At 46.2% G+C, this 24,338-nt stretch overlaps 1 protein-coding gene across 1 annotated transcript; it reads left to right on the top strand.

Moving 5' to 3' along the window:
* Positions 1–14,828: 14,828 nt before the first annotated feature.
* On the top strand, positions 14,829–21,650 carry LOC139441113 (endogenous retrovirus group K member 6 Gag polyprotein-like). The gene is made up of 4 exons (XM_071222195.1): positions 14,829–14,852; positions 17,861–17,963; positions 19,238–19,450; positions 19,921–21,650. Exons 1-4 carry the CDS (start codon positions 14,829–14,831, stop codon positions 21,648–21,650), a joined length of 2,070 nt encoding a protein of 689 aa, XP_071078296.1.
* Positions 21,651–24,338: the final 2,688 nt, after the last annotated feature.

Genomic DNA, 24,338 nt, shown 5'->3' with positions numbered 1-24,338 from the left:
GAATATACAATATCAAGCTCCATTATTGACTAACATGAATATTGGAAATCCCAAAATAAAATGTGAACTTAAATGAAAGTGGTAAGTAAAGACAGAAAAAAAGCCTCTATAGGTATTTAATAGCAACCAATCCTTGGGTTTACTTGAAATGCACCAAGCCGCCTGGCTCCCCAAATCTGGAAAACTGTTACAGCATTATTTTTTCATTCCAGTTTGATCTGTCAGCTATGCCACAAAGCAGCCGCTTCTCAGGCTCTGATGTGAATGTAAATCACCTCGGGATCTGGTTAAAATGCAGATTTGCATTCAGTAGGTCTCGGCTGGGGCCTGAGACTCTGCATTTCTAACACACTCCAAGATGATGTGGATGCTCTAGGTCAGAGATGACACATCAGCCAGGACAAGGGGCTGAAAGGCCACAGAGCTGTGTTCCAGGCCTGAATGCAAACCCTGGCTTCACTCTGACCCTTAAGATCTGTCTGAATAGCAATCTAAAAACCCCCTGAGGGCCTAGAGTCTCCACTTCACTAATTTGCACACTAATGTGCACCCAGTCCCAGGATTCACTGTCCTCTGGGCCTAGCCAGGGCTGGGGAGAGTCCACGTCTGACCCTGACCCCAGCCAGTCCTTGGCCTCATGTCTGAGGCCTTTGGAGAAGGCTGTAGACAAAGGCCAAAAAATGCTGTGTGCGGAGGGATTTCAGGAGACACAGAGGCGCACGCAGGGGAGAAGGGGCCTCCACCACTGTATCCAGCATACCTTCATCTCTGCGGGGAGCATAGGTAGATTAGGTGCAAAAAAATCTGCATAGGAGCCAGGTATGATGGGCATCCTCAGCGTCTGCAATTTGGGAAACACCAGGAGACTGTGCAGCGGCAGCAATGAGGTGCTGCCCTCCAACCACAGGCATTGGCCAGAGGGTCTGGAGTGGAAACACTGCCCACGAGCTCCCGTGAGGCAGCCCAGAGGCTCCCTGCAATAACTCGGTGGACATGAGAGTGGCGCTGGAGGTCACTTATTACACAACTGGTGGCATGAGCAGGGGCACCTGAGGGAACTTGGATTACACTTGCTTCTAGTTGCTGGGGGCTCAGGGCAATGAAGTATGTATGAATCGTGACAAGTCTATCTCCATGACCAGGAGAGCAACTCACTGCCAATGGTAAGTCTTCAAAAAGTGAACCTTCCAGCCACACACATCTCTTATTTCATAGCCCTGAGAGGTCCAATCCCCAGGTCATAAAAATTAAGTATCTTGTAAGGGTAGAAGAAATTGGGGAAAGGGAAGACGAACCATCACTTTAATATCCATAGCATCAAATCTGGGGAACACTTTAAGTTCAAGTCCAATAAGGGATAAATGACAAACATCAGCCCTCACTCCACCTTGCAAAGCCAAAGACACATTCAGTAAAACTTCTGTCTCTGAACCTGGCCACACGGGTCCAAGTTGTGAGCATCTTTATTATCTTGAAACTGCTTTTAGTGCCTTTTACATTCCATTGGTTGCTGGTCCTCTTTTGTTGCCTGAAAAAGATGGAAAATAACTTTGGTAACAGGAACCAAGCAATGTAGAAGAACCTGACATTCCCTCCTTCTATTTCTTGTTTGTTGATTACAATAATCAAACAACCAAAGACACTGTCTGTCCACCCACCTTTTTTACCACAGGCAGCACCAAAAGCCTTTCCACTCCCCAGCCCCGCAGGGCTGGGCTTCAGGCAGTGAGACGCTCAGAGGAAGGAGAGGCAGGTGTGGTGCGGGATTTACCAATGGTCGCAGGCAGCAGGGGCGGGGGCAGATGAGCAACCTCAGCGCTGCCCCTGGGCAACAGCTATGCGTGAGAGGAAGCACACATTTGTGCATGATCTGACTAGACTCATAGTGACACCCCGAGGTTAGCCTTTATGAAAACTGCTCTATGGCCCTCGCTAGGGTTTTTAGTCCCTCTGACAGTCAGTTGTACCAGCTCAAGCTGGTGCTTCATCCCCAGCACCACCCTGGGTCCGTTAAATTAACTATGTGACCTGTTCCTTGGTTTCCTCTTCTGTGAAACGGGATTACAACTGTGCTAACCTCACAGTGTTGTTAAAAAAGATAAGTGAACAATGCATGGCAGAGACTGGCATACAGCAGGTGCTCAATGCATGCTGCTGCTGCAGTTTGTGCCCTGCCTTTTACTGACAGGAAGCCAGGTAGTGTGGTAGCTAGAAACGTGGGCTGAAGTGTGAGACTGCCTGTGTGTGTGATCCCATCTCCACGGGTACCCATTGGCAGGTTATTTAACTGCTCCGGGCCTCAGTTTTGTCACCTCTAAAGTGGGGATCACCGTAACAGTGACTACTCTTCTGGGTTGTTAAAAGACTAAGTGGGATAATCCATAGAAAGCACTTAGCACACAGGACCCGACGCACAGTGGGTACACATAATTTATGAGCACCTTTATTACTCCATTATTACTCTAACCTGACACCTTTAAAGAGAAAGTAGCTTCTTTCTGAGCTTCGCACAATACGTTACTAACCAACACATTGACACAAGCACCCAGGTACGAGTCATTCAATCACTGGCACCGTACCCCGATTCATACAATTGTGAAAGACACTACTAATTAGTCCCAGTTCCGGGGGAGAGAGGAAGTCAAGTGGCTTTCTCCAATTGACCTAGCTCATGCTCTTCCCCAGACAGAGAGTGTCGCCAAAGAGAGGGTGCAGCTTTCTGAAGCCTTGATGAAATCTTTATTTAAACCTTATCAACACTGCAAAACATTTTTGATAATTTGGATCTTCCTCACCTGCCAGCTCCTCACAGCTGCACCGCAGGCACTGCAGTGAGATAGCCAGGCGTGTGTTTGGCGGAGCCGTGGCGACCTCTCAACGGGCCTCTGAAATCACTGCGTTGTTGCGGCACCTTGCTGCATTCTGCACCAAACTTGGTTGGTTGGTTTTATTCTATTTGTGAGACATAGTGCCTAATAAGGAGTGAATGAATTCCTTCACTCATTCATCAAATATACACTGAGTAACCACCATATGCCAAGCACTGCAGTGCTCTGGCCATCCAATAACAAAGCCCTAGTGCTGACGACAGGGACCTCGTGTGCTGGTAAATCCAGTCTCCAAAAACTCACAGCCATGAGTTGGCAGCATTTGCCAAATTCTGACGTAAGTATCTCCACTATGGCCAGGATCGAGCTATCCACAGATTAACAACGGGCACACCACACTACGGCACGTGATGCTAGCGGGTTCCGGTACAGCCACACAGGTGTGAGAGAAGGACAAGAATATCAGAATACAGAGAGGCAGGCACAGAGTATAATGGAACCACAAAAGTTAATAGGCAAATTCTACCTGCAGGAGGTCCAGGGAAACAGAAAATAAAGATTACGAATTTCAGTCGCTGAAGGAGCAAGTCTACTTTTTTCGGTACCCTACGGGTCTGCCCATGAGCTCACTCAGAACAGACTGTGCTGCACGGTCTTCACTGTACCTTTCTTCTAAGGTCTCTCAGTGGGCTTTTCAGTATATGATGTACATACATGTTACCGCTCTTCAACTGAGATTTCAAAGGCGAGGGAACTCATAGAAGTCGCTTGCTCCTTTTTGCTGATGGTTTTCAGATTTTACAAAATGAAACCTTGTCATTGTTAAGTAAACCCTGAAAACTCATTTCTTATTTTGACTTCAGTTTTAATTAACCGTGCATATGGCTGCTCACTCATTAGGGTCGTACAGCCCAGCTGGGGATGGATCTTCTTGGCACCTGGGCTGAGTTAGCACGTGCCTTTGGGATTTGGTTCTGTGACAAGAGGTGGTGAAGGAGAAATTCGGGAAAGGTTGCAAGCTCAGGTGCCAAAAGCAATTAATTGCACTGGCCCCTCCAAAGTGAGACCACAGGAACAAACAGCCGTAAAGAAATGTTCCGAGGCAACAAATCAAACTCGCTCTGCAGCAGAGGTTGACCAAGAGCCAACCAAGCCCACTGGAGGCCTGGACGAGGGCTAAGATGTCCACAGGTGTAAGACTTGACAATTCGCAAACTAAGAATTCACTGACGTGCCATGAAATCCAATAACAGAGAATGCCCAGTAACCTGGAAAATACCACTCCACAAACATGCAAGGCGCCCTGACGACTGCCGTTTGCGCTGCCACTAAACCTCATGTTTAAATGCAAAGCTCAGAAAGCACTTTGTGGAAACAGGTTTGTAACCCTGGCAGACCATATGGGCTGCTGCCTTCTAGAAAAGAGCCGTCCTCTCTGGAAAGTGTATGTTTCCATGAACTTAATTTAAATTGTATCCTGAGGTTGTGCTTGGCAATGCCAAAGACAAGGAGCTTGTTCGTGTTAGTTGGAAACAATATTCTCCAATCCATTTCTGATATTGTATAAACAGACAGTTGATTTACTAAATTTTCAACTGGCAACTACAGCACCTGAAGTGGAGACTCCACTCCCGCACATACATAAGAAGTGTGAAACAGGAAAATACTTAAAAGTAACACAAAAGCTTCTAGCATCCTAAATTATCAATTATAAAAAGCCAGTTACTGTCAAGTTTTTCTTTGATTCCTTTATGGAAGGGAATGATTCTTCACCAATGGCTACCAACCTCACCCCTTCCCCCCTTTTGGTAAAAACTCTTGTGTGAACTCTCTTAAACGCAAATTTTTACAGCATAAATACATTATCAGATTGCTCCAGGGGCCATACAGACATTTTCTTAGTGGCAGAAGTACAGTGGTAACCAATACCTCATGTACGATATGTTGAGAATATTTTTTTCCCTTGACACTAAAAGCTAAGAGAACATTATTGCATGAATCCTTATATAAAGAATATTAAACAACAGAACAGGTAACTTATCAAGCAATTTTAAAGATATAAATACGTTCCTCATGTGAACATTTCTTATTATTAAACCCGAAGGGTAGGATTGGCAAACCTTAATTCTGGGAAGACATTTCTGCTGAGAAGTAAACTAATGTAGTACAGGTGTGTGTTTTTTGCTGCTGTCATTTGATGCAGAGATAGAATGTGAAAAATCTAGACCACTAGGTGATTAGAAATACAGCTTTGAGAGACACTCAGAACACAGCTCTCTTTGAGTTCACCTATAGCTCTACTGACGCTTGAAATCAGCCCCATGTGCTTTTGGTAACAGAAGCGCAGGCAGCAAGGTGCCACTTATTTATGCAAATCAAAGAGCAGCACAGTGGCCCTCAATCACGGTAGCTGCCTGCCCACAGCCTTTGTAGAACACCTTTGCTGACGGCGGTGTACCCCGTGTATCTGGCCAAAGCTAACCAGACCTAGGCATTCAGTTGACTTAAGGACCAATAAGCTGTAGGCTGGTTAGAAACTTATGACCTTGGTTGGCTTGAAAAAAATAAAACTGTCCACCTTCATTCTCTCCCTTCACCATTTAAGCCATGAAATACTGAGATCAGGGCAGTTAACTGTGGAAACAATGGTTGGAAGATCTTCCTATGCATCTTCTATGTTTTCCATGAATCAAGCCAAGATCCATGTTGCTCTATGCATGAAACAAAGATTTTTTTTAATGGAAGAAGCAGAAAATATGAGGCAGAGAAGTGCAAGTTTGTGGAGATAAAGATGAAAGAGCAGAGCAAAGAGGGTCAAGGAGCAGGTTTGCAGAGAGGGGCTAATGGCCATCAATTTCAAAGATCAAGAATTGGGATTCTCCCACCTATGTCTAGTTTATGGGTCCTTCTCTTTCCTGTCTGGTTCTTGCATTTTTCTTGGTTCCCTTAAAATAAATGGCAAATTACCTGAGCCTATATTTTAAGTCACGCTTTCTGCACCCAAATAGGGTAAATTAAAATATGTTGCCTTTTCTGTGGAAAGAAACTTTCACCTCTGCAACACATTAGTTGGAGGGGTCCACTGAGCCGGAGGAAATTGTCCTCAAGCAGCATCTTCTTAGAGGTCTGGACACCCTGAAATCCACTGAAGCCCTGGATTTCACCAGGAAGTAGAAAACAAACCACTTGGACCTGGGAGAAATATTGAAGAGCAAACATTACCAGGGTTATGCCTTTGTGTGTGTTGAGGGGAGGCAAGCTGTGTGGGCTGCTGGTACATTGCCCTCGAATATCTGGTTTGAAGCCGCACTGACTCTGAGCCAGGGCCGGTTGAGATGGTTAGCTGCAGCCAGCTTAGTCCTGGATAACTCAAGACACTTTGTAGAGTAGTCTGTTGGAATATTGAAAACTATCATCCCAAAATAACAATTCTGATTTGTTAGAACTAATGGAAGAAAACAGATTACAAAGTTGATGAAAGACGTATTTTCTGGAAACAGACAGTGTGGGTTTGAACCCTGGCCCCCAAATCTGCTCAATGTGGGATTTTGAACAAGTCCATGTGCTTGGTTCCCTCATCTGTAAAGCGCGGTCCCCATAGCATCCCCCTCATGAAGTGGTTATGAGTTTTAAATGAAATGCTCTACGGAGCTCACTGAGCGTAGTGCCTGACACATAGTAGGCACTCAGCAAATGTCCATGCTCATTGCCATCCCTCCCTTGGGGACCTTCTTTCAGCTGCTGCAGTCACTTGATCTTCAGACACTGTACTCAGAAGTTACCTTTTGGAAAGTTTCAAAGGAACAGAATCAAAAGCAAAACATACTTGGGGAAAGTGGTTATACTGCTATGGTTACATCAGGCTATTTGGGGATTAAATGCATGATTTTGAAGAATTAAAGTTCCAAAAGAATGGTGGAGTCGATGAAGAAGCTATTTTATGATAGTGAGGATTCAAAGGCCTGGCATCTTGTTGGAAAACACCTATTTTAAAAATAAAAACTAACAAAACAAATTTTAAATCACCTTCTGTCCTTTTATTATTTTCACACTCACTATTATGAGGGCTTCTTATAAGCTTGCTTCAATAGAATTTCCTTAAGTTCCCAAAATGAAGTCCCTGGTCTGAACACCTGTAGCTGACCTATCTGTGTCCAACGTTATTCCTTAGCCACAGACTTGGGACTGCAGGGGTCGGCATCTGTGTGCCAGCAGGCTCTTCATGGAGCCAAAGCGTTGCTCTGCTTCATGGGGCAGGACAGAAGTGCTGGAAAGAAACTCCTTTGGGAGCAGCCTTCAACCCAAGCTCACAGGGAGTCAGCGTGTAAGAACCGCAGCTCCCGCACTGTTCAGACAGAATAACTCAAAGGCAACTTCTTGGAGTTTCCATGCAGAATTAAGGCCCAGTCACCCACAGCCGTGGCTGAGTTAATTACACACCCTTATTGGCTGTCTTTGTTTCCCAGTATTACCTTTCCACCTGTCACCATCTCTCAAATAAATACTTGCCCTTGAACTTTTGTCTCAAGAAAGATCTGTCTCTGGAGACAGCAAATGAAGGCAGCATCTCTGCAGAAATCTTTTTCTTATTAAGCAATCTAAAATGTCCAAGAGAAGCAGTGAAAACTCCCAACCCGCCTTCTACACTGATTTTTCAACCCCTTCTTCCCCATAAATTTGCCAATCTACAGAGGCCATGTCTGTCAAGGCCCCGAGCCTAGGAATGGGGAAGCCTCCAGCGGGTCTGTGATAAGAAACACCAGCGCTCCTCTGCAGAGGAGCAGCCCCACTTTTTCACGGGTACTGTCCCGGGAGAAGGAGACAAAACTCAGGGGTTGCTTTTCATCTTCACTCTCCAGCACAAAGGGGCTGTGCCGCCTTCACCGAGGTATCAGTTTTCCAGTAGTGAGGACTGACAGGCAATTAGGTTCTTGCTCTCTCCAAATTTGAGCAGAAGCACAGAAGTTTTATTTTTAACTGTGCAAAAAGGCATCACCATGGTAACATAACGAACTCCAAGAGCAATTTGATTGATTGATGATATTGTGGTGAAGGAGGATTGACGTGAAACACGGTGAAAAAAAATCATACAGCTTTATCACCTTGAGCTGAGTTCATAGATCTGGATTATTAGACACTAATAGTATGTGATATTTGTTTATCTTTACGCGGAAGGAAACATAATGATAAAGAAAGAAACTAGCAACTTGACTGTGAGGGAAGTGAGCTGGTCTCTGGCCTCGTGAATTTCGGAGACACTTGGTCAGTGCAGCTGAAAGAATGGGATACTTGCAGGGCAGGCTGAGCTTAGCAGAGCATTCAGGCGCGCCCCACGCACCGGGCAATGATGGGCAGCATTCTGCTATTCCCTGCCTCCAGTACATTTCACTTTCAGCCATCTCCCCCTTTCAATTAATTTTCCTCTTTGCAATGGGAATAACATAACTGAAAAATCCAGCCTCTGTCCTTACAGCCCAGACACGGCTCTTGCCTCCGGCACGGTAAGGGAGGATACGGCTGGGAAGAGGGAGGAGGTGCGGCAGGAGCAGTTTCCGGGATGGGGGAAGCCTTTCTGGCAGTGCAGGGAGAAAGTTCTAGAGCAGCAGTTTGCAGAGTGGTCCAGATCCTCCTGTGGGTCCTTAAGATCCTTTCCAGGGGTCCGTGATCAAAACTATACTCATGAGCCTACTAAGACATTATCTGCCTCTTTAACTCTCTTTCGAGAAGTTACAGTGGAGTTTTCCACCGGCTGCGCAGCGCGTGATACCACAGCAGTGTGAATGCCGGAGCACCTGTCTTCTGTTAGACACACGCTCCAAGAGAAGCTGTCTTCTCTGGAGCCAGGTTTTCAAAGAGATTTGAAAACATGTATAAAAGTACTTCTCTTGCTAATGTTTTGTTTTGGAAAATACAATTACTCATTTTTCAATGTTATTTATATTGATATATAATGAGCTTATTCCTGCCATTTTTAAATACATTGATAAATATTTTTCATTTTTGCCCTAATTTCTAATACAGTAAATACCAATAGATATAACCCACTTAAGAAAAAGATCTTTAGGGGCCTTAAGTTTTCAGAATATAAAGGGGTCTTTAGGCCAAATATTTTGAAAACTGTTCAGAAGAGATGAAACAAGATAGATACATTACTAAGCTCCCTGAGACAGGAAGGACTCGGAACCTCACCTCTGCCCCACTTTGGACCTCAACCCACCGTGAGTTGGGAGGCTTTAAGGAACATCCTGCCTTTGGGTGAAGCTGTGGGGGGTGGAGGGGGTGGGAGGGAGCCTTTGGGAGAAGCCACACATTCATTTTGACACCACCAGTTGAAACTGTTGCTCAATGCAAAGAATTTTTTTTTTGCTACATCCAAGTTGTAGTGTTTAAATTTTGACCCCAGCTGAAATCTTTCCTTTTTTTTTTTCCCTACTTTCCACATCTTTTAATTTTTTTTCTTTTTTTTAAATATATTTATTGATTATGCTATTACAGTTGTCCCATTTCCCCCCCCACTCCACTCCATCCTGCCCACCCCCCTCCCTCCCACATTCCCCCCCTATAGTTCATGTCCATAGGTCATACTTATAAGTTCTTTGGCTTCTACATTTCCTACACTATTTTTACCCTCCCCCTGTCTATTTTCCACCTATCATCTATGCTACTTATTCTCTGTACCTTTCGCCCCCTCTCCCCCTCCCACTCCCTTAATGACAACCCTCATGTTCTAGTTGTTTGCCTAGTTTGCTCTCGTTTTTGTTTTATGTGTGGCCATTAATAACTGTGAGTTTGCTGTCATTTTTACTGTTCCTATTTTTGATCTTCTTTTTCTTAGGTAACTCTCTTTAACATTTCATATAATAAGGGCTTGGTGATGATGAGCTTCTTTAACTTGACCTTATCTGAGAAGCACTTTATCTTCCCTTCCATTCTAAGTGATAGCTTTGCTGGATACAGTGATCTTGGATGTAGGTCCTTGCGTTTAATCTTGGGTAATGTAATTATGATGTGCCTTGGCGTGTTCCTCCTTGGGTCCAGCTTCTTTGGGACTCTCTGAGCTTCCTGGACTTCCCGGAAGTCTATTTCCTTTGCCAGATTAGGGAAGTTCTCCTTCATTATTTGTTCAAATAAGTTTTCAATTTTTTGTTCTTCCTCTTCTCCTTCTGGCACCCCTATAATTCGGATGTTGGAACGTTTCAAGGCATCCGGGAGGTTCCTAAGCCTCTCCTCATTTTTCCAAGTTCTTGTTTCTTCATTCTTTTCTGGTTGGGTGTTTGTTTCTTCCTTCTGGTCCACACCATTGATTTGAGTCCCAGTTTCCTTCTCATCACTATTGGTTCCCTGTACATTTTCCTTTGTTTCTCTTAGCATAGGCTTCATTTTTTCATCTGTTTTTCGAATAGATTCAACCAAGTCTGTGAGCATATTGATAACCGGTGCTTTGAACTGTGCATCCCATAGGTTGGCTATCTCTTCGTCGCTTAGTTGTATTTTTTCTGGAGCTTTGAAGTGTTCTGTCATTTGGGCCATTTTTTTTTTTTTTTTGTCTTGGTGCGTCTGTTACTTTAAGGGGCGGAGCCTTAGGTGCTCACCAGGGCGGGGTAATGCTGGTCGCAGCGCTGTGACGCTGTACGTGGGGGAGGGGCCGAGCGGGAGCAATGGCGCTGGCCTCACTGTCCTCCGGCTTTCAATCTTTCACTCCGCTACCCACAATCAAACTGGGCCACTCTGGTGCTGGTTCCCGAGTAAGTGGGCCTGTGCACACTCTAGGCCCCTGTGGGTCTCTCCAACAACCTCTCCTGTGAGGCTGGGATTCTCTCCTGCTGCCGCCCCAACCCCCACGGGAGTTTTCAATCAGAGGTTTGAGGCTTTATTTCCCTGAGCTGGAGCCCTGGGTTACGCGGTCTGCTTCGCTCCCCGCCCTTCGTCCGGTTTATCTGTGGGCGAATGTGGTGCCGCGGGGTGCTACCCGCTGCTCTGCCTGCCCCGTTCTCCGCCACTCTGAGTCCGGCCCTCTGGGTTTATCTGTGCAAATGTGGGGCCGCAGGGTCTGCTAGTGCTCGGACTGCCTGCGCCATTTGTCCCACACTCCGCCAGTCTCAGTCCCGCCACAGCCACTCAAGTCCTCTCCACCCCGGTGCCCGTCTCCGCCCCTCCTACCAGTCTGGATGAATGATTATTTTCTGTTTCCTTGGTGTTGGTCCCTCTTGCTGTTCGATTCTCTGTCAGTTCTGGTTGTGCGAGGAGGCGCAGTGTGTCTACCTACGCCGCCATCTTGGTTCTCTCCCCCGAAATCTTTCCTTTTATATTTATTTTCCCTTTCTCCATTCCCTCCCTTCCCCTCATCTCTCTCCTTCTTCTTATTATTCTTTTTCCTTCTTCTCTGCCTTAGGTGAGTTGGTGGTAGCCTAAACCTGCTGACCCAATAATATTGAAAACTGTTTTCAAGAGGTGGTACTTACTGTGGGCATAACTATGATGCCCCAGGAACTTAACACAGAAGACTTCATTTGATCCTACACGGTGGGTCTATGCTTGCTGTTTTACTGCCACTCAGGGTACTCTGGAAATTTTCCTGAGGTCACACAACTGGTTATGTGTCAAGGCCAGGATGTGAGCGCACATCTGCCAGACTCCAAGCCCATGCCCCTTCTACTCCATCACGAGCCTCCTCAGGTACAGTACTTTACAAGTTACAGCTCTTTGCATCCCAGTCTTCCCTGCCCTCCCTTACTTCTCCCTAGGCCACATGTTTCTGCTGTGCCCACACTCTTCATGAGTCAACGACAAGTGAAAAGATGGGGAACCATCACACACAAAACTATACCTGGATTATTGACTAAGAATAAAATGCAGACACTCCAGCAACGGAACCCAGTTCTTTTCTTCCTGTAATCAAACATTCTCTGAGACTGATCATGTGCTGGGGGTCAGGCTGAAGTCAAAAACTGACAAAACTCCGAGAACTTTAGTGGCTATGATTTTAACTTATCCATAATTGAGCACTTACTGTGTGCCAAGCACACACCTAGTTATTTTTCACATGTGATCTCATTTAAGTCTTGCAACAACCTTGCATGACGGATTTTATTAACCTTCTTTTAGGGATGAGGAAACTGAAGCTCCAAGGGATTAAGTACTTTCTTATGGAATCACAGCTGGTAAGCCAAGTCTATTTGATTCCGAAGCTTAAGTCCTTTTCTCTCCTTGCCATGATTGTTTCACTGATATATTACAACCCTGCTGTTAGCATGCAACTTGGAAATATTAGATTAGGGAGGGGGAGGAAAATAAACCTTTCTGGATTCCATACATCACCTCAGGCAGAAAACAGCCACATGAAAACGATGCATTAGCCCAGGAATGTTTTTCTAAATCAGAAACAAATCAATTTATCTGCTTTTATATTGTGTGGATTTCTTCCTCTTTTTAGAGTTCTCCTGAGTGATGGGGACATCAAAATGGCATGTTGCTAGGTGGTTTCTTGGTTACCATCTACTAGTTTTTGGTGTCCTCTGCCCTTTTCTTTTTTTTTTTAAGAAAACAGTGAAATAACTTAGATAGCAAACCGTAAGTTATACCAAGATGCAGTTCAAAACTGAAATGAACCTCATGCGTTTCAAATGGAGATTTTCAAATATTGAAATATAATAGAGGATGGGTCTGAACTTTTCTACTTGTCCTGGCTCCTGGGGGACAAACGACAGCAGGTTTCAATGGCAAACACCAGAGGAAGGGAGGGAGAGTCTCATAATCAGGATGACCTTTGCAGGAGCACGCAGCTCGCGTGTATGCACTGAGGCATGAATGCCAAGACGAGTAAAACGCGGTGCAGAGCAGTGAGTTTGCTATGCTCGTGTCTGTCTTTTTAAAAGTTACAAAATGGATCATAGACCTAAGTGTAAGATGCATGAAAGGAATCATCGGTAAGCTGCACTTCATCAAAATGAAAAACTTCTGCTCTGCTAAAGACGATGTCAAGAGAATAAGAAAACAAAGCACAGACTGGGAGAAAATATTTGCAAAAGGTACATTTGATAAAGTGCTATTATCTAAAATATGCAAAGAACTCTTAAAACTCAGTAGTAAGAAAACAAAAACCTCATTTTTAAAAGTGGGCCAAAGACCTTAGCAGATGACAAATTAGCATTTGAAAAAATGTTCCACATCACAGGTAATCAGGGAAATGCAAAGTAAAATAACAATGAGCTATCACTACACACCTATTAGAACGGCCAAAATCCAGAACACTGACACCACCAAATGCCAACGAGAATGTGGAGCAACAGGAACTCTTGCTCATTGCTGGTGGGGATGTAAAATGGTACAGCCACTTTGGAAGACATTTTGGCAGTTTCTTAGAAAACTAAATATGTTATCACCATGTTACTCAGCAGTCACACTCTTTGTTATTTACCCAAAGGAGCTGAAAACTTATATCTACACAAATACCTGCACACATATGTTTATAGCATCTTTATTTATAATTGTCAAAATTTGGAAGCAACCAAGATGTTCTGCAGTAGGTGCATGGATAAATAAACTGTGGTACATCTAGACAACGGAATATTGCTCAGTGCTAAAAATAAACGAGCTATCAAGTTATGAAAAGACATGGACAAAAGTTAGATGCCTATCACCAAGCGAAAGAAGCCAGTCTAAAAAGGCTACCTGTTTTATGGTATGTTATATGGTGTGATTGCAACCATATAACATCTGGGAAAAGCGCAGCTATGGAGACAGTGAAAAGATCAGTGGGTGCCCGGGGGCTGGGGGGAGGGGTGAATAGACAGGGCACAGGAGTTTTCGGGCAGTACAGCTGCTCTCTGTGGTACTGTGATGGTGAGCACCTGTCATTGTTCATTTGTCTAAACCCACAGAATGTACAACATGAAGGGTCAGCCCTAATGGAACCTAGGAACTTTGGGTGATTAAGCTGTGTCAACATAGACTCACCACTTACAACAACTGGACCACTCTTGTGGGGCATATTTATAATGGGGGAGACCACGTTTGTGTGAAGGCAGGGGGTGTGTGGGAAATCTCCTCCTCAATTTTGCTATGAATCTAAAACTTCTAAAAAATCTATTAAAAGTTAATAATAAAAACATGGAATATATATATATTTGTACACACATGTATGTATATTGAATAGCTGAATAAGTAAGACTCCAAGGTTACAGCTGATTTCTTTCACTCCCTGTAGATGAGATCTTGAAAAGGCCTGTACCCTATCTGCAAATTCGTAGATAATTAAAAAAAGTTTTCCCATAACTTCTAGTCACAAAATAACCTCATTTCGATAGATGCCTATTCCCGTGTAGCAGACAATGCCCCTGACTTCATTTGTTCAAATATCCTCCCTCTGCCAGCCCAGGCTGTAAGGAAGCAGTGGGAGAGAAGAAGACATGGTCACTTACTCTACACCTACCAGTCTAGAGCCGCCACGCCTTGTCCCCTCCGTGGACTCTCCCTCCAGAGTTGAAGAGCAGAAGGAAAGTCAGTTCAGGGCAAGGGCAGGTGTTACCTGAGAGGTGTAGTTGTCCTTTGGCCTTGGCGCTCTCTGGACTCTTGTTCGTGGTGGGGTCACCAGAGACCTCCCTGGTCATCTCTCACAATCCCCATAAGACGTTGGTTACTCCCACAAGACCGCCACTTCTTACCACCCTTTGAAACTGGAAGAGACTGGCATTCGTGCTGCCTGTCACATACCGAACCCAATAAGCAGAGACAGAAATTGAATCTTTATCAGCACTTTATTCAGATGGCCGGCAATCTGAGAAGATGGTGGGTTCATACCCTAACGGACCGTCTTACATTTCCTTCTGTGCCAGACTTTTTATAACAAAGTGCAGTGAGGGGTTTTGAAATTCAGGGGAAATTAGATTTAAAACACACACACACACACACACACACACAAGAAAAAAAAAGCAGTATCCACACCCTGGGCAGTCAGCTGTTCCCAGGGGCAGACAGACTTCTGTCTCTCCCTGGAACACAATGGCCCAGATGCCTCTACAGCAGGTAATCTTTAGCAGTGCCCCAGGAGGTCAGCTGTCTCTCCAGGGAGCCAGGATGGGCCTTATCTGCAGTTTCTGAAACAGTAGCTTTAACATATGCATTACCTACTAGGCTTCTTAACTATTTACCTTAAACTAAAATTTTCCAACTCTTGAGTCCCCTATGCCTTCAGCCCCTTTTCTGTCAGGCCCCTGCAGGGATCCTCTGGTCTAAGATCCTGACATCCCTCCAGGTTACCCTCTGAAGCAGGTCTGAATTTGCCCCAGGACATGGCTCCCACTGGATCCACTGGAACTACTCATCCTTTGCCCCTACAAACTGAGAGTGTAGGCCAATTCCTAGGCAGGCACTCTTTTTGCTTCATCATCAGACCAGCTATCCACCGTGGTCTTCTTGATACAGGGTGCAGACAGGGGGCCCCCCAAATAGAGATTTGTAATGGGGTCCAGAACTCAGGGTGTCCAGGAAATATTAAAAAATATATATAGGATGTCCTCATCCCCACAAGTCTGAACGGGGTTGGGGGGTGGGAAGAGACACATGGAGCAGGGCCATTGAAAGTTGTTCTGCATAGCAACAGTTTTGCAACTAACCTCTGGCATGGTCATTTAACATATCTATAACTTTTAACTGGTTCCATAGATATGTTAAATAGCTGTGGCCAGGCCTTGAGCCAGGGAAATGAGAGTGATTTCAACACAGGATGTAACTGGGAGGCACCTCCCCCTGGTCACAGCACCAGCATGAGAGCTTGCAGATGATTGGCTCCATGCCACGGGCCTTGCCTGCCCGGACTTACTACAGTCGCCCAGAAAAGCTAGAGAAAATACGGGATGCGGCAGGTGTTGCCGATTGTGGGAGGAGTCAGAAATAGGGCTGCAGAGGAAGATTGGCACTGGGATTTAAACCCAGGCGAGGCAGCCATACCAGGAGGGGGCCCCTCCGTTTTGGTGTGTTCCCTTTTGCCACATGGCTTAGGAAGCAGGAGAGACCTTGGTGGAAAGAAAAGGAGTGAAAGGACTCTTGCTGGTGGGCCATGAGAAGGTGCCGTGTGATTTTGGATTACCTGGAGATTGTGGCAGTGACAGAGCTGATGGTGCTGGGAACTGAGGGAGGCCAGGAGCATGGATTACTGGAAAGAACTGAGGGGCTACCTGAGCCACAGACTTCTATTTCTTTTCCTGAGATACGGTACCCCGGACTGGGCAGAGGGGAAAGGAAGGACCGTGCATTTGTGGGTATTCTAAGGGACTTTCGGATTTTAATGAAGACATTAAGTCATTCATTACTCTTAAGTCTGTATAACTTTTGAATAAATAATTCCTTTCCTTTACACCAGTCTCTGACATTGAGGGCCATAATTCCCTGGCTGCAGGCAAGGCAAACCTTGTACAGGGGGTCCCCGGGAGAAGGGAGGGTCCATTCAATAATAGTATTTCATCCCCTCTACCCCCACCCCGGTCCATTCTGTAACCTTCTGGCGTTTGGGGTTTTATAGGTGGGTCTGACACCACAGTCTCCAGAGCTATCATGCTCCTCCCCCCATGCTTCTTCTTTAGAATATCATTATCATATCAATATCATTAGTCGCTTTAACAATTCTTTGTAGGGTATTCTTCCAAAGCCATATCAGTTACCTCTTGCTGTGTAACAACCCAAAATTTAGTGTTTTGATTTACCAGGAAATACGGGATGCTGGCAGGTGTCGCTGATTGTGGGAGGAGCCAGAAATAGGGCTGCAGAGGAAGATCGGTACTGGGATTTAAACCCAGGCGAGGTTTAAACCCAGACTCTCACGAGTCTATAGGTCAACTGGGTGGCTCTCCTTATCTAGGAAAGGCTTAGCTAATCTCCGATGGTCTCACATGTTTTTTTCAGCCAATTGTCAGTCAGCTGGAGGCTAGCTGGTCTACGACATTCCCCTCTCACATGTAGCAGTTGTCTGACTCTGAAACAGAATAATGGATGGGATGAGGCCATATGTTTCTCATCGTTTGTCAGGCTAACTTTTCATATGATTCCAGGGTAAAGTATAGAAATGTGCAAGGGCTCACGAAGTCTAGACTCAGAACTGTTTCACTGTCATTCCTGCCACATTCTATACAGGTCACAGGAAATCACAAGGCTTGATCCAAGGGGCGGAGAAAGAGACTTCACCCCTTGACGGGAGGAGCTGCATGTTCAAATTGCAAAATGTATGGAAACAAGGAAAAGGCTGAAAAATTCAGGACATTTTCACAATTAGTCTACCACATGGGAAATTCTCTGTCCCGTTCTTCAGAGGAAGCTTTAGCACATATGGATCCCACTTAGTGCTATTTCTGTTAGTCTAACCTAATATGAATATTAACTTGTAAGGGAAGGTTTTTTTCCTTGCTCCTAGTGCTGTAAGCCACCTGAACTCAGTAGACGGGTCTACTCCTAGTTCAGAACATTACACATGTAGGAGAGAGAAAAATTTTCCTCTACCCTCTTACGTTCATTAGCTGCAGCCTACAAATTAAACTTATAAAAGGCAGATTAACAGAAGAAAAGGCACACATATTTTATTGTTATTTTTTAACTTTACATGCAGGAGAGGGTCGCAGAAAAGAAAGGAAAACCCCAGTGAAGCAGTTAGACTTGGAAGCTTATATACAATTTTGCCAAAGATTGATAAAATGCAGAGAAGTAACTCGACAAAGGAAAGGGATTTGGGCTCCCAGGGGCTATAAATTGTGGGAAAACCAACATATGGGGGAAACAATGGTAGGTAAGGATTTTCTAGTAAGGTTTGTTATGCAGAGAGAAGTTGGAGCCCTCTTCAGTGATAAGAGTTGTCTAGAATAATTAAGAGTCATTCTACTCTTCTTGATATGGAAGAAGGAGACACCTTCACGAGTGGAAATTTATGCTCAAAATAGTCCTTATGGTAAAGTGGCATGTTTGGAGGTGCCATATTCTGACCCCTTTCTCATAGATCCCTGCTAAGTTTCATCTTGTTTGTTTAGACTCCTTTCTTCATTCCCTAGAACTCTTTGGATTTCTTGGTTGAGAAGCCAGAGGATGTAGCCCAGGCTGTTTCCTGTCAGAAAGTCCAAAGAGTCTGGGTTCAGTCAAACCTGGAAGTTCATGGTAAAGCCAACAGCTCACTCCACTCTCATGAGGCCCCTCTGACCTGATGCAGCTCAAAGCGGAAAAGATCAGGAGCTGCAGTCTCTGCACTTGGTGGCAGGAGGATTGTGGCTCCTCCTTATCCCAAGCACACCTGTAAGAGCCAATGCAGACGTGTGGTGTGAGTGCAACCAGCAGCACCCTGTGGGTGTAGGCCTGAAACTACTCAGAAAGCAATGCAAGAGGGAAGGAAGGAAACCAAAGCTCGAAGAGCGGTAGGAACAGTGAAGTGATAAATCAAAAGGAAAGTTTAGAAAAAGAAAGAGAAATTATCTAGTGGCAGCATTTATTTTTACAAGAGAAGAAAGAAAAGCGTGTTGAGATATGAAACAGAAAAGGAAGCAGGGCAAATCTCTGATGCTTTTTCTGTCCATTCTTGACATCGCAAAAGCTGTTGCCTATTTGGAAGACTGCTTTACAAGGCACTCCTCATTCCAGTCCCAGCAGGTAGAGATTGAAAAGTATAAGGCTGTCTGATCAACTGAGTGAATGGGCAGTGTTAGGAGATTTCTGGGGAGCCATTTCCATCTCTCTTCGAAAGGGTCCAGTTCCTATTCTATCCCCACAGGAATGTATTCCAAAGACCAATGGTCTAAACTGAAACGGCTCTTCAAAGGGAGTCTTTGTAGAGACCAAAACTGTTGTCTTGGATCTTAGGGACCTCTCTGTTGGGTAAACATCAAACAGAGCTTGACATCACATTAGCTCTTTTAGAAGCCTCATTGACCACTGATGCTGAATGAATCTATCTTCTGAAATCCTAAGACAGTTCTTCATGTGTGAGCCATAGCTCTCCGATATTGTACATGAACTTCTTTTCTTTAAAGCTTCCCTTAAGGAGGCTTTCCAACTAGAGAAAATTCATACTCATACATACATTGAACAAGTACCATACAAAGATGTTGGGGGCTGGGATAAGCCTGAAACAGGCTGATACAATCAGACTTGAAGGTTGCACCGGAATAACAGGATGCTGCGGTCAGGAGCCATAGAAACCCCCCCCTGGACATGCAGCTGGCACACCAATCAGTGCCTTGATCACGTGCCCGCCATGCACCCCCCGGCCAATCGCAGGCTAGAGCACGCTTTGAAGCCACCTATCCACTGCACTTCCTCTACTGCCCTCCTCTATATAACTCCCTCCGTTTTGAAATAAATTTGCAGCTTGATCAGAATCCTTTGTCTTGCTGCCGTTCTTTCGCGCCTCCTGTCCCATCCCTTTTCATCCGTTGCAGGTATATCGGCGGACCCCGTTGACTGCCTCGCAGGCCGAGGCATCTGGCGCCCAACGTGGGGCTCGACTGATCCGCCTGTGCGGACCGCTGTCCCCTTCGATCGCAGCGTTTCGCCCGGCTCGCCGCCAGCGTTTCGCCGGGCTCACCGCGACTACCCGACCGCGCGCCGGCATTCCCTGACGACCCCCGTTCCCCGACAGCGGCATTTCAAAGGTAAGACCCAACCATGGGACAGGCATGCTCACAACATGATTTGTTCGTTGCTCAATTAAAAGAATCTCTCAAGGTGTGCAAGATAAGGGTTCGTAAAAAAGATTTGAATTCCTTTTTCACTTTCGTTTTTAAAATCTGCCCATGGTTTCCTCAGGAGGGTAGCATTGACTCCCGCCTCTGGCACCGTGTAGGCGACTGCCTAAATGACTATTATAAGGTTTTTGGCCCCGAGACTGTCCCTATAACTGCCTTTAACTATTATAACCTCATAGCAGACATCCTTAAAAACCACAATAATTCCCCTGACATACAGCGCCTTTGCAAAGAAGGGCAAGAAATTCTCCGTAGTCACTCCCCGGCCCCTTCAAAAGCCCCCTCAGTTCACGGCCTCCCCGACGCTCATGCTGACTCGCTTTCGCGACCCCCCTCACGAGCGCCTTCAAATTGCCCTTCTGTCTCCATCCAAATAGATACAAACCCTCCGGCCCCTTCTCTGCACCCTCCCCTTCAGGAGTTCTATTCCTCTGCTCCACCCCCCGTTTCTCAGGACTCCGGCGACCAGTTAGATCCCTCTGAACAGGCAGAATTAGAGGACGAGGCCGCTCGCTACAATAATCCTGGCTGGCCACCACTCGTGGCGGCAGTCCTTCCGCCATTCAAACCGCCTCCTTATAGTACCTCTCACGCACCCGCCGCCGCCATTTTGCCTTCAGCGCATGGCGCGTCCGCCATTTCACCCGCGGCGTGCAAGGCACCCATTACCTTGCCCCTGGCGGCCACCGCCGCATTCACTCCGCTTCCAAAGCCTTTCCTTCAAGAGACCCTCACTTTCATCCGAGATATTAAAACCATTGCCAAAGAATTCTCCGCTTTTACGATCAGTCCCCCTCCCCACGAGACTTTAGCATTCCCTGTTACTAGATCCCAGACTCGCCCAGATAGGACCGAGAACGGAAATAGTTCAGCTGCGGCTGCAGCTACCCCCCTTCCTGACAGTGACAACCCCGAGGACTCTGACAGCTCCCCTTCTGATATAGACGAAGCAGAGCCCAGTACAAGAGACACTGCGGCCCCCCAAACTTATTTCCACACATATAAGAAACTTAGTCTTAAAACATTAGAAAAGGTCAAATCTGCTGTAACACACTACGGGCCCACAGCCCCCTTTTCCCTCGCCCTAATTGAAAATCTTAGTGAGCGCTGGCTTACGCCCAATGATTGGTTCTTTCTAGCGAAGGCAGCGCTAAGTGGAGGTGACTTTATTCTTTGGAAAAGCGAATATGAAGACACCGCTAAACAGTTTGTTCAGCGTAATATGCGAAAATCCTCCTCTAAAAATTGGACCATACTTAAATTTCTTGGTTCCGCCCCCTACCAAAGCAATGAGAAACAAGCTCAATTTCCCCCCGGACTTCTAACCCAGATCCAGTCCGCGGGTCTTAAAGCATGGAGGCGCCTTCCACAAAAGGGCACCGCAACCACTTCTCTTGCAAAAATAAGACAGGGCCCAGATGAGCCATACAGTGATTTCATAAGTCGTTTACAAGAATTAGCTGAGAGGCTCTTTGGCGCGGGCGAAAGTGAAAATGCTTTCGTTAAACACCTAGCTTATGAAAATGCCAACCCCGCTTGCCAAAATGCCATCCGCCCCTATCGCCAAGGAGAGCTCTGTGACTATGTTCGCCTCTGCTCCGGCATCGGCTCTGCCCATGCTTTCGGACTTGCCATTGGTGCCGCCTTACAAAATTTTATGCCCCCACAGCCGGCGCGCCCCCCTAATCGCCTTTGCTACAACTGTAACCAACCTGGACATTTTTCCCGAGCCTGCCCCCAGACGAGCCAAAATCAGACTCAAATTCGGATCCAAAACCCAACAGGACCTAGTACTAATAGTCCAGGAGCCCCTGCCACAAAATGCCCTCGCTGTAAGAAGGGTTTTCACTGGTCCTCAGAATGCAGATCTAAGACAGACATCTATGGACAGCCCATTCCCCCAAAGCAGGGAAACTCCAACAGGGCCCAGCCCCAGGGCCCCATTCCGGGTGTGAACTCCGGGGCTACACAGTTCACCCCCCAATCACTCCACCCACGGATCCCTGCCCTCCCAGTAATCAATCACGCCGCCACGTCACAGACCTGTGGAGGGCCACAGCAGGCAGCGCAGGACTGGACCTCTGTGCCGCCACCGACACAGTACTAACTTCAGACAACAGTCCCCTAATAGTCCCCACCGGCGTTTTCGGGCCCCTACCGCCTAACACTTTCGGGCTTATCTTCGGCCGAGTCAGTTCCACCCTACAAGGGATACAAGTCCTCCCTGGCATTCTAGATAATGATTTCGAAGGACAAATCCAAATTATCCTTTCCACCACTTTAGATTTAATTACCATCCCCAAAGAAACTAGGTTAGCCCAAATAATCATCCTCCCCCTTCAACATCTTAACTCCAATTTTCAAAAACCTTTTCGAGGGTCAAGCCCCCCTGGCTCTTCAGATACATATTGGGTACAACAGGTCACCGAGGGCCGTCCCTTACTCGAACTCAGAATTAATGGTAAAGCTTTTTCAGGTATTATTGACACAGGAGCCGATGCCACTGTTATTTCTGAGTCTCAATGGCCTCGAAATTGGCCCCTAACCATAGCTGCCACACATTTGCGTGGCATAGGACAGTCTACCAATCCACAACAAAGCTCTAAAACCCTTAAATGGGAAGACAATGAAGGAAACCAGGGCTTCGTGACCCCGTATGTACTACCTAACTTGCCCGTTAATCTATGGGGGAGAGACATTCTCGCCCAAATGAAAGTAGTCTTGTATAGCCCCAGTAACGTTGCTATAACTCAAATGCTAAACCAAGGATTCTTACCCGGCCAAGGGCTAGGGAAAAACCATCAAGGCATCACTCAACCCATTTCTATTAATCCAAAGTTTAATAAGACAGGTCTAGGATATACCCAAAATTTACCCTAGCGGCCATTGACAGTCCTGCACCCCATGCAGATAAAATATTATGGAAATCCGCTGAACCTGTATGGGTTGATCAATGGCCCCTTACTCAGGAAAAAACCCTCGCTGCTATTACGTTAGTGCAGGAACAGCTTGCGGCAGGGCACATTGAGCCTTCTAATTCCCCTTGGAATACCCCTATTTTCATCATCAAAAAGAAATCTGGAAAATGGCGTCTTCTGCAAGATCTCAGAGCCGTCAATAAAATTATGGTCCCCATGGGAGCCCTACAGCCTGGTCTCCCTTCACCTGTTGCCATTCCTGCCAATTATTCTAGATACCCAAACGACAGACATTTTGACAGCCACCCATCGGGCGCTAAATATTTCCAACCCTACACTAGCCCAAGATTGCTGGTTATGCTTAAGCCAAGGCACCCCCATGCCTCTAGCTGTCCCCACCAACATATCAGCCCTGAATATCACCGAACAAAATTGCACCCTCAGCATACCCTTTAGAGTTCAGCCTATGCTTTTTTACTCCTCCCCCTGCATCTATAAGAAATTACAAAATAATTCTTTTGATATTTCTGTTGGTTTCGCTAGTTTTACCAATTGTAGCCACACGCTTAATTATAGCACATCCCTCTGCCCTGGTCCAGGATGAGCATTCATTTGTGGTAATAATTTAGCTTTCACTGCCTTACCTGCCAACTGGACAGGGCTATGCGTCCTAGCTGCCTTATTACCTGACATAGACATCATCCCAGGAGATGAGCCTGTCCCCATTCCTGCTTTTGACCACTTCGCAGGACGACACAAGAGAGCCTTAGCTATTATTCCCCTGCTTGTTGGTCTAGGAGTCTCTGGAGCAGTAGCTACCGGAACTACAGGATTAGGAGTTGCAGTTCACTCCTATACAAAACTTTCCAAACAACTTGTTGATGATGTCCAAGCCTTATCAAGTACTATTACTGACATTCAAGACCAGTTAGATTCCCTAGCAGAAGTAGTCCTACAGAATAGAAGAAGTCTAGACTTACTCACAGCAGAGCAGGGAGGCATTTGTTTAGCTTTACAGGAACGATGCTGCTTTTATGCCAACAAGTCAGGCATCGTCCGGGACAAGATCAAGATCCTTCAAGAAGATCTGGAAAGATGACGAAAAGCTCTGACTGAGAGCCCTTTCCTTACAGCCTTCAACGGACTACTCCCCTTTCTTCTCCCTCTCCTCGGGCCTTTAATAGCTATCATTCTCTTCCTGACCTTTGCTCCCTGGGTTCTCAGGCGCACCACAAACCTCATCCGAGACCAACTTAACTCCCTTCTTGGCAAACCTATCCAGATACATTATCACCAGCTAGAAATGAATGAACCTGGCACTGACTCGCAGCGTCTTCTCCGAGAATGTCCTCGCGCATAAGCTCCTTTTTGCACCCCCACCTCCTACGAGGACAGTATAACTCTTGGCATTATACTTTACATATAAATTGTAATGGATACCGCTAGGTGCAGAGCAAAGCATCGCAAGGAGAAGCTACCCCCGAAGGTGGCCCTGCCATGTCTCCTGAGAGGCAAGTCGGCTTGCATAGAGGTCAGCGCCCCAACCCTCTCCTCCGAAAAGGGTGCTTCAGAGCTCGGGACGAGCTCAGGAGGAGCCAGACCACTGCCTCCCCTAGCCGGTTAATGTCCACTCCTCACCTTAAAAATGAAAATAAGGGAGGAGATGTTGGGGGCTGGGATAAGCCTGAAACAGGCTGATACAATCAGACTTGAAGGTTGCACCGGAATAACAGGATGCTGCGGTCAGGAGCCATAGAAACCCCCCCCTGGACATGCAGCTGGCACACCAATCAGTGCCTTGATCACGTGCCCGCCATGCACCCCCCGGCCAATCGCAGGCTAGAGCACGCTTTGAAGCCACCTATCCACTGCACTTC

The sequence above is a fragment of the Desmodus rotundus genome, chromosome 8 (assembly GCF_022682495.2).
Source record: "Desmodus rotundus isolate HL8 chromosome 8, HLdesRot8A.1, whole genome shotgun sequence".
NCBI classification, from domain to species: domain Eukaryota; kingdom Metazoa; phylum Chordata; class Mammalia; order Chiroptera; family Phyllostomidae; genus Desmodus; species Desmodus rotundus.
Note: the sequence above shows the minus strand (reverse complement) of the source record. Positions and strands in the feature narration are given on the sequence as shown.

What these genes read in the sequence shown, in the direction of transcription:
- LOC139441113 (XM_071222195.1), top strand. Translation starts at nt 14,829, where the DNA reads ATGGCCCAGATGCCTCTACAGCAG. An exon ending in CCCAGATGCCTCTACAGCAG is followed by an intron (nt 14,853 to 17,860) that starts GTAATCTTTAGC and finishes TTCATTCCCTAG; the next exon opens with AACTCTTTGGATTTCTTGGT. An exon ending in CCGACAGCGGCATTTCAAAG is followed by an intron (nt 19,451 to 19,920) that starts GTAAGACCCAAC and finishes CCATCCAAATAG; the next exon opens with ATACAAACCCTCCGGCCCCT.